The sequence below is a fragment of the Lethenteron reissneri genome, chromosome 15 (genome assembly GCF_015708825.2).
Source record: "Lethenteron reissneri isolate LAM-NWPU_2019-01 chromosome 15, ASM1570882v1, whole genome shotgun sequence".
Lineage (NCBI taxonomy): Eukaryota > Metazoa > Chordata > Hyperoartia > Petromyzontiformes > Petromyzontidae > Lethenteron > Lethenteron reissneri.
The window spans coordinates 995,035-1,013,277 of NC_083793.1; the positions used below are offsets into that span (position 1 = coordinate 995,035).

General features: G+C 44.2%; 1 protein-coding gene across 1 annotated transcript in view; it reads left to right on the forward strand.

The window, feature by feature from the left end:
- The first annotated feature begins 4,957 nt into the window (after positions 1 to 4,957).
- Positions 4,958 to 18,243, forward strand: part of DNAH12 (dynein axonemal heavy chain 12) — a 78,599-nt gene continuing 65,313 nt past the window's right edge. The window contains exons 1-15 of the mRNA XM_061551756.1: positions 4,958 to 5,092; positions 5,233 to 5,416; positions 6,505 to 6,595; positions 7,398 to 7,424; positions 8,683 to 8,860; positions 10,142 to 10,217; positions 10,856 to 10,917; positions 12,197 to 12,293; positions 12,984 to 13,173; positions 14,053 to 14,241; positions 15,031 to 15,187; positions 15,430 to 15,521; positions 16,405 to 16,583; positions 17,365 to 17,500; positions 17,853 to 17,978. Of these exons, the coding sequence (XP_061407740.1) occupies positions 5,235 to 5,416; positions 6,505 to 6,595; positions 7,398 to 7,424; positions 8,683 to 8,860; positions 10,142 to 10,217; positions 10,856 to 10,917; positions 12,197 to 12,293; positions 12,984 to 13,173; positions 14,053 to 14,241; positions 15,031 to 15,187; positions 15,430 to 15,521; positions 16,405 to 16,583; positions 17,365 to 17,500; positions 17,853 to 17,978 (1,782 nt within the window). The 5' untranslated portion in view covers positions 4,958 to 5,092; positions 5,233 to 5,234. The remainder of the gene's footprint in view (positions 5,093 to 5,232; positions 5,417 to 6,504; positions 6,596 to 7,397; positions 7,425 to 8,682; positions 8,861 to 10,141; positions 10,218 to 10,855; positions 10,918 to 12,196; positions 12,294 to 12,983; positions 13,174 to 14,052; positions 14,242 to 15,030; positions 15,188 to 15,429; positions 15,522 to 16,404; positions 16,584 to 17,364; positions 17,501 to 17,852; positions 17,979 to 18,243) is intronic.

Genomic DNA, 18,243 nt, shown 5'->3' on the forward strand with positions numbered 1-18,243 from the left:
GAATGTCTCTCATTAACACAGCCGCTGCTGCGGGAGCCGTCTCACATTGACATGCTAATCTCTAATCTCGAGCAATACAATGGAGTCGTGGGGTTACATTAACAGATTGACATGCTAATCTCTAGCAACACAATGGCCGAGGCATATCTGGCTCTGCCCCGCCCGCTTACCCTTGGGTTGTATCCATCTCAAACCGATATGACCTCTGGCTGCAGTCGCTCTCTCGCTACATTTCTCCTGCCTCAGCAGTCCGCCTGCTGTATTTTTTCACCTGAAGACGATTGCTTGTGTTGCGATCGAAACGTCGTGATTTATTTATATATTTTTTTATCTACGTGACTTTACCGAAAGACCCACATACTATACAGGGAGCAGCAGAGCAATCGTTGGTGCGAGCTCACCAGCCGGTCGCGTCCCAGCTCGTCGGTGGCTCCTCGCCGATTGTGAGATGCAATTTGTACGAACGATGCAGTAAAACAAACCCATCATTATATTTTATTTTTCCCTGTGAGTCGTGCCAACTCACTGGCCTCACCTCTCAGCTTATCCGGCCACCTCAAAAATGCTTTTCTTACCACAAATACAAACATCTATATCCCTGAAACGGGATTATATTGAGATGGTGTAGTGATGTGTAACTTATATACATTGTGTATCAGTATTTGACACTTAACAATACACATAAACTACAAGACATCTAGATGCAACCTACTGAAATAAAACATTACGTATACAATAGTACACATGAGTGAGAACAGTGTAGGCTGTACAGCATTGAAGAATGAAATGCTGACAACCCACACTACCATGCGATTAATCCCAAAAGAAACTACCGTATGCATATCTACACAGTCCTTTTTAATAAACAGCATGTGGTATTGTAGTGTTTATTGGCGACAAAATGAGGCAGTTTGCATATCAGCTGCAATCCTTATAATATTTGAGAATGTTGTTCCACTGCCATGATTGTGGTAATACCTAGCTAAGGTTTGTACACACACAACTATCCCTCAACAAACTGGGTAACCGCTGTAGAAGCAGAATTAGACATGCATGAGAATGTTAAGCTGCTCTATTCAGCAGAGAGACAGGAACGACTAACTCGGTGGATCAGTCAACACTGAATTTGAAGATAAAACGCCATCAGTGTTTGAACAACCACGATGGTTGAGATACATGTGCATGTCAGATTGATAATATAATTGATGAGATTGATACTCTTTATATGTCGGCTACTCAAAAATGTTCGAAAAGAGTTGAGGTTTTTTTTCTGATCACAAAGGCAACGAAGGAAGGTGTCAAAGGGCGTGTCATGGAAACTGGAGTATGGGCTGCCTGGGCTGTGATTACGGTTACGTCTTTGCAATGGGACACTGTGTAACGCCTGCCATAACAAGTTGAAACTGCAACATTTGCAGTTGTACAATATGTTTCTCGAGGGCGGCTTCAACGTTACAAGGAAGTTCACCAAAGCCTAAACAATAATCCCTTTTAGAATTGCTGGCCTAATGTAATAAAACACCTTTGTGTCAGACAAATTAGGTTGCCACAATAGTCGTCTGCAGGGCTGTAGTACACAGGAGATGAGCACGGCAAGGACGCTCATTTGAGCAGAAAATGAAATTGATGCGTGCGGTCTCCCAACTCGTATCCACGCTCTTTAGCCCGCGTGCTGTAAAGAACAGCGAAACGTCGCCACGGTTTTTGTTTTCTACTTTTAAAGAGGCAGTGTTAATGACGAACATGTTGAGATATTTTTCGATTTAAAGCTTTCGTGACTGCAGGGATTCATCTTCTTGGTTATTTCGGTAAAATCACGTAGAAGGGAAATAATAAAATAAAAAAAATAAAACATAGTAATAAAAATGTTTTCTTTTTATTATTTTATTACTTCCCTTCTACGTGACTTTACCGAAAGAACCAAGAAGATGTTGAGATATTGTTTTGTTATTTGTGCTTTTGCACACTCAATGCAGTGTCATCAAACGATTTGACTCGTGTCCTATGGGGTGCGCATACCTTATCAGTGCCTATCTTATTACAGACCAATTCAGACCTTATTGGTCACCCAGTGCCAATATAAATGTCAACGTTCACCCTAAAAAGTCCCATCGCAAGGAAGAAACACGAATAAATAGACAAACATTATTTTTGTTGCCTGTATTTAAACGGCTGTACGCCGTATGGACGTGACAACTCAATTTCCCTGTCCAAGAATACGGCGTAAACCGTGTGGGTTAACACCTCTGGGGTGCGTGGTGTAGAACAATCAGTTTCCAAGACAATGCAAATATTTTCAGAGAATGTTTGTTGGCATGTTCACCAGACATGATTTGCATTGTCTTTGAAACTGATTGCTCCACACCAGAGACAGCTTTCTTTAAGGCCTTGGTGTTTGAACATCTTAACACCTTTTTATTGCCAGAAAGGGTAAAACCAATTATTATACTTTGATACTGGCAAGAAAGGTCCCATGTTGTAGCTGCTCACCGCAGCTATAAATGCCCTGAGAGTGGCATTGTCTTTGTGCTGTTCCCCTTTTGGTGTTCTCAGGTCTAAGACTGTTTGAGACAAGGCCCTAAAGAAAGCTGTCTCTGGTGTGGAACAAGCAGTTTCAAAGACAATGTAAATATTACCAGAGCGTGCATTTGTTTACATGCTCACAAGTGCCGTGCGTGGTTAATGCAGACACGATTCCCTGCAAAACAATATTTATTTTTTTGCTAGAAAGGGTAAAACCTGTGATTTTTTTCATACTTTGATACTGGCAAAAAGGTCCCATTTTGTAGCTGCTCACACCGACCTATAAATGCCCTGATAGTGGCATTGTCCTTGTACTCTTCGCCTTTAAGCGTTCTCTGGTCTGCCACTGGTGGACCAAGGCCACGAAGAAGGCTGCTTTGTCTGGTGTAGCCCAATTAGTTTCAAAGACTATGCATAAATTACATAAAGTCAACGCATACATTTAATTGTAGTGGCATCGGGGGATGCCACTGCATGCCACGTTGGGCCAGCCCGTGTGTAAAGCACGGGCCCGACATGCTGCTCACACCACCCACAACACGGCAGTGTGCATCGTGCACTCCACGTGCAGTGGCAGCCCTCCCAGGCTAGGGGGCGAGAGCGCCGGGAGCGGCGCGGGGTGACAGGGGGCCATGGCATTCCGGATGAACCCGGAGGGCTGGTGGCTGGAGGTACCGGGGCCCCCAAAGAGGGGGACTGGGGGACCCCGGGACCGGTTCCAGGGGCCTCTGGAAGGGTCGAGAAGGAAGGCGGCGCCTAGGGGCGTGGGAGACCCCGGGACTGGGGATATTAGCCGGACCCCTTAACGGGTCCGGTGGTTGTTGCTGGTCTGAAGACACGAAGACGTCCTCCTGAAGAAGCCCCGAGGTCAAGACCAGGACTCGAGTCGTAGTCCGGCTTGACAGCTCCCCACCCCCCCGAGTCGCGTTCGGGCGAGTTAGCCTGGAGAGACCCCCCCCCCCCCCCCCAGTTACCTTGGCGGAAGGGGCAGCTACCCCTCGTGTTAACAAGTGTTGTTGAAATCAACGTGTTGCCTCCAAGAAGCCTCGCTGCTCTCCCTGTGTACCCACGACATCGTGACAATGATCACTATCAGAGCGTGTCTGTTTGCACGTTCACCACAAGCATTGCGTGTGGTTTACGCCGACTTGATCATTTGCAAAAAAACCCGTTCTATTTGGTGTGTGAACATCTTAACACGTGTTTTATTGCCAGGTAATGGTAAACCCCATTCTTATTTTTTCACAGCTTTGATATTGTCAACAACAACAACAGACGCTGTCCCGTGCTGTGGAGTGGCGTGCGCGACACGGCACCAGTTGCGTTCCCGTTGCCAGGGCAACGCCACATTCGCACGTGGGCACAACGCGCGAATATTATTGGCTGGCAAGCAAGCCCCTCCCCCCCCCCAATTGGCGGCTTGGCCGAGCGAGTGTCGCACACGGCGGCCATCTTTGTCAAGGACGTTGCGAACGTCGCTGCTCACAACAACGAGCAGGGCCGGGTGGATAAAACGCAGAGTTGGCACAGAGGGGGAGACACAGGCGGTGCATCTGCCAGTCATCTTAGTCAACCCATGAACGACTTAAAACTTTCGTGTTTGCAGGAATTAATAATCTTGGTTCTTTTATTATTTTCAAAGTATTATTTTTTATTGAAAAATTATTTAAATAGTTATTTATATTTTCTATTTACGTGACTTTACCGCCATGACGTCACCGCGGCGGTCCTCGTCGTCGTCACGGCTGGGGAGGGTGGCTGGCGCGTGACGGCATTCAGACTGCGGGGGATCCCCCCTTAGCAAGATGGCCGTCGGGTTGTCACGGCGACGCGCGTCACGCACGGCGGCCGTTGCCACGGCAACCCGCGTTGTTGTACCGGCAATGCGCTCTGCGCAGCCAACGCAATGGCACAACATCGCTTGGCATTTATGAATTTGTAAAGGTTGTCACAGTTTCATAGGCAAGTATTGCCTTCAACGAAGACCCGTGGATTCAATAATACAAGCGCGGTAAGCGGCTTGCACTTTTATTGTTGTTGTTATTACAGTTAATTCGCAGTGTTTGAATAGTGCATTGGAATTTGCGAACATTAAAACACGATGTGCCTAACTTTTGAAACCTGTTTACACTTCACGTTGATGCTGGGGGTGCTGGTAATAAGCAGCTATTGTAACACTTGTGTGTTGTTCATGCGTTCTATGGAATGACTCATCACTGTCATGGCAATGTGGAATTTCCACCCCTGCCTCAGGGATGAGCAGGGACATCTTAACATGAGTATGTTGCAACTTTCTATACATCCCATACCGCTGTGACTATGAGGGATGTGTATTGTAAATAATGTAAATTAATGTAATGTACGCGTGTGTGTGATTTACATAAAGTGGTTGTATCTCCTGAGCTCGTACGATCCATGATGGGGTGCTGATTCTGTTCGTTGGAGACCCTGAGGGCTGGTGACATCTCTACATTTATATTCACGGAATTTGTCACTTCATAGAACTGCCACTGCTGACCTCTACAAAGCAATAGACATTTTATCCACATTGAAAACGGCCAACCTCTGGGTCAGTATTTTAACTCACATTTCTCCAGTTTGTAAGTTGAGAAGTCTATCCAGTGCCACGCAGATGACCAGACTTTATTTTGAATGCATTTAATATATTGAATTGAGCCGAATTGAATGGTGTATGCATTGTTTTTCCAGATATGGCGATGGCAAACAAACTGAAGGCTGCCAAGCCTTCCAAGGATGACTCGCTTGTGCTTCCTCACTTGCCTCCAATTATCCACCCGGACTCTGTGATATCGCGGGAGATGACGCCCAAGCAGAGGAAGCTGCTGCATCACCGGCGCAGTGAGAGCCAGAGGCGGCTGCTGCAGCAGATTATGTAGGTGTTGGCGCCTGCACACGTTTTGCTTGCGGGTTCCAATTTACATCATCCTCTGCAAGAATCTATCCGCGGGATATATTGCTCCGAGTATACAAAGATATGTATCACGCCCAGAAGTAGGCGAACAGACACATCTGCTGCCGATTTAACTCCTGTTCAGCGGATATTTTGGAGATAAGAGTGGTTGCGAGGAAAACGCTCCCTCATCATGCAATGTGTACTTGTTTATCTGTGATCTCCCACTGTGGATTAATGATGGCGAATTTGATGGTACTGATGATGATAGATTGCTAATGACTAGGATGATTATCGATGTATAATGTATTGATGATGGATCGATTATGATGATTATATATGCTGATGATTATGATGAAGTTTGAGCTGTGCACGGCTTGGTCTCCCCTGCATGAGTGCAGCATTTGTACTGCACTGGGAAATGCAAAAAACACCGACGATGATCACTGCCAAGGTGGGGCAGCGAGATCTGATCACGTGCACGATTGAGATGGATTGCAGCATTTCAGGATCGTCAGAGATGGCAACAATTTGGGGAGACATTTATCCAGCACTGGGACCAAGTATGATGATGATGATGATGACAGCAGTGATGATGGTCGTGGTGATGATGTTGGTGGTAATGATGCTACTTCTATTGATGACGGTGATGGTGTTGTTATTGATGGTACAGCACACAATACTTGAGCAGCAAATCACAACCTTTATTCATATTTATCCTCAGCTAGGCAGCATCTCGAAATGCTCCTTGGAAGCTATACCATCACTCCAGTTAGTTACACATTGCCATTCTGCAGATAAGCCAAGTCAACCAGAACTAGCAACACATCTTTCCTATGCGTGTTTATCAGCAAGCCTTTTTGAAAAACGTTCAGAAACTGGGACTGTTTCGGCCAAACCAGTACATTTGATAGCTTTACATGACTATTTTAAATATGACCCAATATTTATGTTAAACGTGGCTGGGAATTAAACCCAGGTCACTAGGTTAATAGTATCATGCGCTATCCACTGCATGATTGCTGTATTACCGTGGAAATCCCAAATCATTGTCGCATTGTGTTGTACAGGTTGGCCGATGCCCTAAAGGTTTATGAGGGGACATCAGAACACAACAGGCAAAGGGTTCCATCTCCACCTGAGCCACAGCTGCCTTCTACGGTCAGTAGACCTAGCCACAGTCCAGCCAAGACATATACTTACATCGTGAATAATCACTCTCACGTGTCAGAGCTCTACCAGTTAGTCAATGTATAGCTTGGTAGTGAGTATCATTCATCTAAAATGAAAACTAATTTCTGTTTGAACTACGTTTTGTGTTTAGTTTGTTGTCCTTCCCCTGTATCTCCTATTAGCACAGTTGGTTGCGTTCGTTGCTAAAGGAGTTCAACATGCATAAGTCAAGAGTGATAACAGGACACCCCAGAGTTCAGGAAACAAACCTACAGCCATAACTGTAGGCCACTGTTTGTTGAGTTACTGTATGAGACTATGAATTAGCTATTCTACTTGTCGAAATGAGGGTATTTTCATTATTTTTATTTTATTTCAAATTAATTTCATCTTGAACTATTTTGCAACCAACCTGGGTGGATGGTCCACTGGCTAGATAGGCCTTCAACAATGATGAATGCTTTATGAAGCATTTATAATTAGTTTCAAGCTTGTTTTTACATTTTTTTCGCTATAATTAACTTTTTCCAAATACTGTACCTCAGTTATAACTTTTGGAACAAAAGTAAATATGATTAGTCTACGCATTTTTTACATTCATAACAACTACAATGGCATCGCAATATCTTCATTAACCTAATGCTGTTTCACTGAATGTTGTAAAAGTGGACACATTCTATACATTTTATGATGCTGCATAAGATCACTTTTTGCCATGAGGATAAATATTAAATATTTTGGATGCAATATTTATTTGCAAAACTGACATATTTTTCGGACTCTTTTGCAGATGAACAGCACGCAGAAAAAAACAAGGGTGAGAATCCTGGCATCATGGGATGACACAGAGGAGACATGCGTACAATGTTGGCTCTGGCTTAGGTCAATTTTCTGTGTTAAAAAAACAAGGAAGAACGTGAAGTACTATAATAGATTATAGCTTGGAATAGCATAACCTATCTCAAGCAGAGGAAGGGGAGATAGAGGGGTTGGAAGGGTCCAGCACAAGAGGCGTCAAGCCCACATCTGCGCCCCAAACCTTGCGACAAGAAAAGAGTTGTGCTGGGTCGGGACGTCTGGGTTCTGCTTTCCGGTAGTTGTGGACACATGGATTCTTCTAGCTTCCTGCTGCAGGATTTCCCTTCCTCTAGCTCTATGGCCTGCTTGATATGCAGCAGATTGCATATGCTCTGGTGATGTGTTTGCTTGAAGTTCCAGGTACGTTTTTTCTGAATGTTGCAACCTGAATGAGTTGGTGAGTCCTTCCTGTTCCAGTACTATTCATCCCTTGAGGTGATGTGAGTAAAGCTCAGTTGAGGGTGTGGAATTGTTATAATGTGAGACTGCCTGTCTAACTGGGATAAAGACATCCCTTCTTGTGGGTGCTCATATTAATTCCGTTATGTAGGTGGTCTGGTGCTAATATGTTGAAGGTGGGCAGCAAGAATATGCAGGATTCAGACTGGGGGAACATTTCCATCTGTTTGAGGATGCAAAATGGTTTTGCCAAACGTACACACATTTTTATTGTAAAATTATATTTGTGTTCAGTATCTACTTTTGATTTTGATTCCTGTCTCTACTTTTTTTTACTTATAGGATCGACATGTGGTGTCACATTGTCGTGTTAAGAGTTGACTTTTGTCATCTGAATGTCTGAATGCATTCGCCGAATAGAGACTTAGTCTCAATATTTAAAAATGAGGCATTATTGAAAAACAGGAGGCTTCGCTTTTTTTCTAGTATTTCTTGTACAGCTGTCCAGAGTTTGGAGGATGGCATTAACTGCAACAGCTAAGGGGTCTAGCAGAGGACGTGAGGGCCTGGTGTGGTTGCAGGACTTATTTTAAAGAGGATCCTGCATTGCGATGTTTAGCTAGATATATTTTTTATGGTCATTTTCCATGTTGGAGGAACTGGAATATCAGAGAATGCACGTGCATATGAGGGATGTGGCAACTTCTTGACTCTGGGACAAAAGTGTACATATCCGGATTTGCTTTGCACATCATTGATGTCGTGCGAATAGCAAATCGTTGATGTGTGAGTGTTTATGCTTTTCCAAAACAATGCAGTTGAACTACCTAGCGCTCAAGCGACAGGTGGAGAGTGGGCCAGTGGCACCCATGCCGCCTTCCTGGCAGGAGGCCATGCTGTGCTTGGTGCCTGTTCCACTGAGGCAAGAGGAGCTGCTCAAGGAACTTTTGCAGGAGGTCGACGCTTCCTACCGGAGCAGCATGCACAAGAGCATGGGTGAGAGTGAGGGCATGAGAGAGAATTGGGTGAGGGTATTGGCAGTGCCTTACTCATGCCAATATGACAGTGCTGTATTTCCAGACAACTTAGGTAAATTTCTTCTTCTTTGTTTGGTGTGAAATAAAGACTCAACTGAATAAATATTTTTGATGCTATTTTCAACGAATCTATTTTATTTTACCAGCTAAAGCCTACTGAGCTATTATTTAATATCTCTGAATTTTATAGGTGACCTGGCCACACATGATAGCTCAACAAAGTGGCTTATCATTGTGGGAAATGATATAGTGGCAACCAAATAATCTAAACGCACGTTTCTAAATGTGGAGGGAAAAACTGGAGGAACGGAATAGAAATCCACGAAACCATGGAGAGAGAGAATACGCACGCTTCAAATATACAGACGGCATTACCTCCTGCATAGCAGGCGAGGGAAATTACATTTTGCACTAGCAAAACCACATTGATTCACAACAATGCGACTTTTGAAATGGCTTCTGGAAAAACTACCCCATAAATCCTCTTTCAAAAGCCAACTCTTGCCTCGAGGGTGGAGTGCCGCCATTGCGGTTTGATAATTTCACTCCACGCGCAGGGCTTCATGGATGGACATGGAGTGTTCTCGCACCATGTTGGCTCGTAGCCTGGATTATTATCCTTCTGCGTATTATAAATAATTATCAGTGAACCAGTAGTTCCAATACTGGATTGTGGCCATCAACGGAGATGATTATGATCTCATCCACTTTGACTTTTGACTTTTTTTACATTTCGTGATGAATATGTATGCCTGCCATATATAAAATTGTAGATGGTGTTGAAGGACCATGCATAGTAGACAGCCTTGATATTTTCTGTCAAACACTGAGTGACGATGTGGTACTTATAGAAGGCAGGGCAGTAAGTTGGATTATAACAGCATATCTGCTTTTTGTGTTTAGTTTGTTGTCCTTCTCCTGCACCTCCGATGAGCACAATTGGCTACGTACAGTGCGAAAGAAGTTCAACATACATACATATCTGTGCAGCATTCTGTAGTTTTGTACTTTGGGGTTTTCCATATAATTGTATGCATCCTATGTAATATGCTGTCTTGTGGTGTATATATTTTGATGTTGTCTTAGCCTGCATACAGTAATTCTAGTTTATTAGGATTCTTGTCAACTCGACATGAGATAACCTTTTAGATTTTTCCTGCATGGTGTTTTAGATTTTTCCTGCATGGTGTTGTCCAGTAATATACTATTCCAACGTGATTTGGGGTGCTCTGTGTTTCAGTTCAAAACATTTTGGTAAAACCTGACGTGAAGGGCCTCGAAAACGAAGACATTTCTCCTCCACCTCGGGAGCCAGAGTACGGTTTGTCGTCTCGTATTACGTTTTACTACTCTGCTTGCCTTTACAGCCGCTTGTGCCTGTTCATATATGATCAAAGCCAAAATGTATAATTCTCACCGTAACAAGGGACAATTATTCATTAGTTTTTTTCATGAATATTTTCCTATAATTGAAATGTAAGATTTTTTGGGCCCTTTTTTTGCAGAATGTGTTCACCCATTGCACGTTGGCCAAAATGCACATTTCACCAACGCTCCACTAGAGGTAGAGAGGAGTGAGGGAGGGGCAAGGTCATTTATGGAATAATGTGGGTGACTCTTCTAGTTGTCAGATTCCCATAATCTCCAGTTAATGGCTGCTGATTCCAAGCCCCACCCACAGCTGATAATACATTTATAGTGGCTGGGGATAGGGGTGTGGCAGTCAAAAGGCGGCCCAGCAAAATTATTATCCTGCCCGAAAGGGAAATTGACAGTCAAAATGTTTGTGCAGCCTGTAGATGGCACAATTGATGGTGGGCATCATTGGCTAGGCTATCAGCACACACACACATGCAGTGCGTTCCTGCACTGCAGTAGGATGGCGCTAGCTATTACATGCGTCTCTTTACCATCTGTAGTGTATTAATGCAGATCCTTGCATTCTGCTTTGTAGGGGACTGGACTTCTCAAGCCCTTGGAGGGATAGCTTTGAAGCAGCAAGGAAGGACATTAAAGGTAATAAGGATAACCTGATAAGTGTATGGCTGAAACTCGAATGAACGCTTTCTTCACTGCTTACCTTCATTAACGTAACTCTTTCCTCTAAGGTTATGCGCTCCATAAGCTGCTGATCTCCAAACTTTAGTTGGTACAGGGGGGTGTAATGGTTCCCATCTGCAGGGTACAGTAGGGCAGTTTACTCAGACAGGCATTAGGGTGACACCGAGAGGTCTGTGACTGTGGGAAAACCATGAAGACAGACGATGGTAGGATATAGGGATGAGTTTTCAATTAACACATTCCTGCGGAGGGAGCTGGTAGGAACGTTGGGTTGCTCGGTCAATGGCCAGAGTCAATGGCGGCGTGGTGTATTCCGCATATATACCCGACTGAGGGTGGGCACAAGCCGGCGTAAGTAAGTTAAACGTTGAGTTTTATAAGGGCACCACGGGGTGACCAGCCCCTCCCCTCCCCACCCAGCCCCACCCCTCCCACCCCCACCCAGCTCCACCCCACCCTCCCCTCCCCACCCAGCCCCTCCCTGCACGACAGACGGACGGGCACAATAATCCCCTGTGGGCTGGTGTAACCAGGAGGTTCCTACCAGTAAAACAATTTCTGGTTTACTTTTGCATTTTGCCACAATTTTGGATTCTTTTCATATTTTGATTTAAAATGTTTTCAATAATTATACTTGTTTTTTTACGTGCTAAGTTTTTTCCCCGGAAATATCACTGAATTTTAAATGTTAACAGTTTCAACAGTAAAAACTATTGTTTTTATTTAATTACTTTCAAATGCCAGTTGTACACCGGCACATTAAGATGTTGTTGAGTATTATTAATAAAAACATTTTATCTGCTCTGATTTTCTTAATGTTTGGATTCATCTAAAACTCTGGAACATTTTCCCAATGTCAAACTCTAAAATCAGACCTAGAAGAGCTGAGATTTTAGTAACACCTGATGATGCTGGATTTAATCTCTGGCAAATCAATTGCCATAATTGCTGAGTATGTGGTGGGTTAAAGCTAAACATTTTCATTCAACCTCCACATTCTCATCCAAAATTAACTAATTAAGAATCATACCTTAAAAGTTGGGTGTTGACTATGTCTAAAATATGAAAGCTGGCTAAAGAAACTGAGTGATAGCAAGGTGCGGTGGTATGAACAACATTGACCATGATGACTTACTACTCTTGATTTGTGGTTTAGCTTCCCTTAATGGTGTGTACCCTGGCTATGTGTATAGATCACCACTTTGGTAATGTATTAAGGACAATTTGTATTTAGGAAACTTACATATCATGCACTCGGCGTTGAGGAGCATCCTTGACATGGGACACACGGTGCTGTCCCAGACTCTGCTTCTCGACCTCTCCGGATACCGGTAACACTATGATACATAAAGTACTTTCAACCCACGCTTTGCGCATTCACATTATTTATGTCTCAATGTACATGTACAGTGGCGTAGTTAATCCACTGCTGGATGAGTGCCTCCCCATGCGTTGTGAGTCGTGAGGGTCATTCGACTATGTTTTTACTACGCTGATCGTTGCGGGTTCCTGGTGAAAGCCGGGATAGGCAGGGTTGTTACAACATCGGACAGTATCATTGACTTTCCCGCAATGCCCTCTGCTGACAATGTAACTCTGCAGCAGTATTGGCAGTGTGAATGTCTGTGTGTAGATATGAATAGTGGCTGTGTAGTTCTGCCACCAGGGAGTAAGGTTGTCAACCGCCAAGGTTTTCAGAAAATGCGTTTTTTCATTTTACACCTCAATATAGATGTCAAATGTACATTTTTGTTTACACGGGACCCTTGGAAGATGGTAGAATTTTGCGTGATTAATTAAATGCTCACAACATGTTAGAGAGCAATATATTTCCTGTGAAATACATTGTTCTTCCAGAAGATAGGAGCTTTCTAAAAAATAAGACTATCCTGTGATATGTAAGAACTTTGCTCACAGCATTACCTGGCCAGACAGATATATATATATATATAAGATTAACTCAAACAATGGTAGATGTTTTATCATAACAAGGCATTGGTGTCACCTGCTAACAATTGCAGGGCGATGGGGCCTCTGGAGCTGACAACGTTTAGCAACAACGTGACGCTGCAACTGGAGAAGGGCGAGGAGAAGCTCATGCACTCGTGGTTTCCCCGCGTCGTCAGCCTCTTCTCTGACAAGCACAAGAGCACGGAGGCAGACTCCACCGAGTCCTTCCACGGCTGCGTCTCCACGCTGCTCTCCAACCAGGTGCGCCTGTTGTCACTACCGCCGCCACACGGTTTATCCGCATGAAGGGAGGACATTCACTCAGGAACCAAGAATAATAAGAATTAATATGCTCTGTTTTGTTTTTCATGACCATTATCTCATTTATAATGGTGACATGGTGGACAATAATTACTCTTAAAAAGTCATTGTGTTCTCAAGCATCATTATCATCAGGCAGGGTCTGCTGGATGAAGGCCTCCTGAAGCTGCCACCATCCCTCATGGTCTTGCAATACAACAATCCATCCAGCACTTATATATGACCTGATCTCATGGTCCCATCTATTATCTGTTAGTAGTCAGGAGCAATTGATGGACAGTATGCATTCCTGTTGCACGGACTAGACTCTCCATAACATGACCATCGTTGACTTTCTGTAAAGTGGCACTAGTTTCATTGACCCTTAGGATCGTGGGCTGAGTTAACCCCTGACCGAGATTTGAACTTGCAACATTCTGATTGCAAGTCAAGCACTCTAATCATAGTATCACCTTGCTTGATCAACTCCTCAGACAACCATTCATGCAATATCAATGCGTTGACATTATGAGAGAGCTGTGACAGAACACCCAACATGACCATCATTGTCTTTTTTCCAAACGGATAAAGATTGAGGTGGATATCGGGTAGCCCAGGGCACACAGCCTACATATCCACAAGTACACAGCCACAAAATAAGCGTTGTCTTTTTTTTTGGTTGAGCCATTGATCAATGAGGATGGTGGTGAGCTTTCGTTTTGAGTCAACCTTGAAAGAGAGCTTCTTGAGAAATTCACTTCTGATTCTGATAAATTTCTAAACGATTCAGTGCTGCTGCTCCTGCTGTTTTTGTTGTTGTCGTTCATGGGACGCGTGCAGCTGAGGGACCTGATTGTGCGCACGATCGAGGCGTACGTGCGGCTCTTTGACCTCGCCGATGGGCGAGCGCTGCCACATTTCCGGGTGCAGCTGACCTTTGACGACGAGAGCATGGAGTCGTACCCGAGCAGCGAGGACCTGCGCGGGGCCGTGCTCGCCGTGGCGGCTCAGATCGGTCGCTCGCTGCAGGTGCCCTCCTCTTCTTGCTTGCTCACATGGCCTCTTGGTGTCACATAATGCTGCCGATTTGAAATTGAGTCTAAACTGATTGACATTGATAATGAATGTGTAAAAGTAACACATTGTGCGAATTTAATTCTCAATACGCCAGTGGATGAATGCCCCCTCCCATGCCATGCCGTCCATGTGTGTATATGTTTGGATCGTTCTTGTGTTGACCATGATGGACATTTTAAGGCCATGACATTACACCTCCACAATTCTGGCAGAACAGGCTGTTGCTATTTAAAAATAAAAGTCGGCTCCTCGTGAATGGCAGTTTTTGGAATGGGGTCAACTTTATGTGAAAACAGCCATTATTGCACAAGAAAGTGCCATAATTACTGCCAAAATAGCTACATTAATGAGTCCTTTAGATGTTTGATTTCATTTCTGTTGATGTAATTGCTTGTAATATCAGCACATGGCCAATCACTAGCTGATTACATTAATTTATTTAACTTTTCTTATTTACAGCCCTTTGTCAATCTGCTAGATGAAACATTCCTCATTCCATGACGTCTATACTTCACAATACTGGTTATTGGGGGTTTGTCAAGTGTTGGGTGGGCTTTCAGGACCGGCTCTGATATAACTCGCACTAATGTGCCCAGAAATCAATACTAATCCACCGCGTACATGGTGCAGTGTGCTAAACACTATGCGAACTGCTCCATTTGGGGAATCAAATACTTACACTTAATAAAGTAAATGTCCCATGCAGCTGCAGTTGAGCATGTATGGGTCCTGACTCCGCAGGCTGTTCCCATGGTGCATGCTTGGCTGGCCGGCAGCAGCAGCCCTGAGACCATCACGGTGCAGACCCCAGAGGATGTGCTCACGCGTGCCTCAGCTGCACTCCTGCACGCAGTGCAGGCGAACATGCAGGGCCCACAGGAACATCTGCAGAGCTACAGTGAGACCCCATAAAAATGTTGTATGAACCTAGACATGTGGTTATGAACACACAAAATACATGCATGTATTCGCAAGACAAGTACACATATTCACAGCTCTTTCACAAATATGCCCAGGTGCCCCTTGGTGTTCTCCGTTCGTTATATTTTTGCAAAAAAATGCTACTGATTGAAAACAGCTTTAGTGAGTTGATGGTCTCAGTGTAATCGTTGCTTGGGAATGGTTTCATGTGGTTCACAGTTGACCGATATGGATGGCTGGTGAATGGAACTGCCAGGGAGCGGGTGCACACTTTTATTTCAGAGGATCGCTCCTTTGATGAATGTGCAACAGTAAGTGTTTACCGTACGGTTGTTCTGTATGCTTTTGTCTATGGATCCATAACCCTTGAGGGTGGCCACTTCGAAGTCTATGAAGGGGCATGGTGGGAGCTACAAAGTGAAATATAAATATACTCTGTACAGTAACCAGATTAATTGAAACTTGTTGCTATGTATGTATATCAGATATATAAACATGTAGTGTTAAATAATATCTGCTTCGAAAAGGCATCTACCTCGCATACCCATACAATACCTTAAAGCAACGTGTAACCTTAAAACCAAATAGCTCTTATTGTATAGAGTCATAGCTGGGCATTGTGTGCTGTGTGCTGCCTGGCATGGGTTTAAATCTTCATGAATGAACTTATAAAGTGACTTTCAAGTGTGCCGCCACAGTTCTATCATGACGGAGTAACATGTTGCGTTAATGTCACTGCAGAAAATCTATTTAAAGCGTTTTCTTCTCATTAACAACGTTTATAAATTATATTATACATCCTGGAACACACAACGTATGGGCATATTTACTAAAAAAGAACAACTTTTATTCAAGCTGCAATTCTTTTAAATGGGTAAATGTGTGCTGTTGGTATGCAGTGGAGTGGTGGATGGGTAGCACAGCAGGCGAATGCTCCACCATTGTCAGATCACTGGGCCAGTATCGCTATGAATCCCAGGCTACATAAAGTTAAACCACGGACTCAAGCTTTTAGAGTTTGATGGTCTTGGCCTCAGTCGATCATTGAGTATAACGAGTGCCGGTGGAAGAGGCAAAGGGAGGCAACATGGTGATGGTGAGATTGAATATTGAATACTAGGAGACAAGAATGGATCATCAATAAGGCAGTTAGTACCCTAATCCTCACCCAATCTTCTGTTGCCGTGAGCACAGCTGGTGGAAGAGTTCCGGGCGCTGGTGCGTGAACTACAGGGCTTGCCCTCGGTGCTGCACTTCCCCATGGTGCGGCTTGCGTGCAGCGAGCTCAAGCAGGGCCTGATGGACAAGGCGCGTGGCTTCATCAACCTGCTGCTGGATAAGCTACTCAACCAGCACCGCGCCCAGAACGCAATGTATGGGCCCCAAAGACAAAGTTTTCCTGTATAGCCTGAACACACTTTTGGGGCAAGTGCTGTTAGCAAGCATCTTTGAAGGCACATAAGGGAGTGGGTGGTCAGCTTCATGCCCAGCCACATTTATCTCCCAAGTTGCGATGTTTATACACCGCACCAGGTACTCATTTGAGAGAGGAAATTGACCGGTTCAGATAATCATCACTGGTGTTGGCCATGAATGGCCAACTCACACATACTTTCTATGAAAGGTTGTATGTCCTGGGCTGCCCTATACAATATTAATATAATATGCAATTAATTATATAATATATTTTACGTAATTAAGGGGAGGAGTGTAGTGGTTAGCAAATCACGCGATGAACCCAGCGACCTTAGTTCGATTTTTAGTCACGGATAATATCAGTGGTGAGGGATATCTCCACCAGTCCTGGACTCTCCTGCCTTCATCAACCCACACCCACCAGTGTATGAAGTTTGTATTTGTCAAATAAACCCCATGACCAACAAGATATGGGGAGACCCTCATCTGGCAGTGGTTTGTATGTGCATGTACATATTTGTTCTTGTATTTTGAAATAACGTCTTGTTTATCAAAGACTTTTCCTTTCAACCAAACTTACCTGCATATAAAAAGGTTAAATGGTGTATGGATATCAGAGTGATAGGCAAGTATCATCAATGCGCCCAGAAAAACCCCTGTCAGCAGTGGCCTAATTTGTGAATGCGAGGGTGGCGCTACTGTTTGCTGAGAAGTGGTGTGTGGGTTTCTCTTGTGCAGGATTTGCCAGGAGTTTGAGGTAATGCGGCAGCGCTGCCTCAAAGTGCCGGAGAACAGCGAGGAGATGATTGAGCTGGGCTCCTACGTGGACAACGCTCGCAGCAACGGCATTGCGGTCCTCAACAACAAGATTCAGGTGCATTGCAGCACTCGATTTTAGAGTGATGCATTACTATCCACACACTACCATAGTCCGGTCATCCTAAATTGTGACGTTCTTTTCAATGTGTGACCAGATGAACCTTTCTGAGGATGTACCCAGTGATCGATTTTTAACCGTTTTAAACGGGAATGTGTCAATATCTTGGTTAGTTTGCAAACAGCAACATATATTGAATAAGTTATAATGATTTATTTCAAATGTTAATGGCATTTTGTCCTCATGGGCCTTAAAGCACCACCATTCAATAATTATTAATTGTGCACAGTTCTAATTCTACTGCTACTGCAAAGTAACCCCGTATGCATCTGAATGTCGTGCGGTCCAGGAGTGCTACAGGCGGATGTCGTTCCTTCTTGATGTCCACATCCTGTCACCAGAGGACATCGCCTTCAACTCCCAAGTGCTGTGTTGGCCCCGTGAGATCGCCCCTGCATTTGACCGCAATGAGGAGGTAAGTTATTTTCTTCAGCAAGCGCGGTTTGTCTGAAGGGCTGCGATACACAAATAACAACAAGAACAACAACCGCCATTCGCCACTGAGGGGCAGTGATGTCCCCATGGCGCTTGTGCCATGCTAGGTGTACTTTGAGCCCACGTGGCAGGAGGTCACGGAACAGACCCAGGTGACATAGGTTGACTGACTGAGAGGACAGGCACAAAACACACATGGGCACATTCTTAGTGTTATAGTGGTGGGGATCTATCATAATTATGAT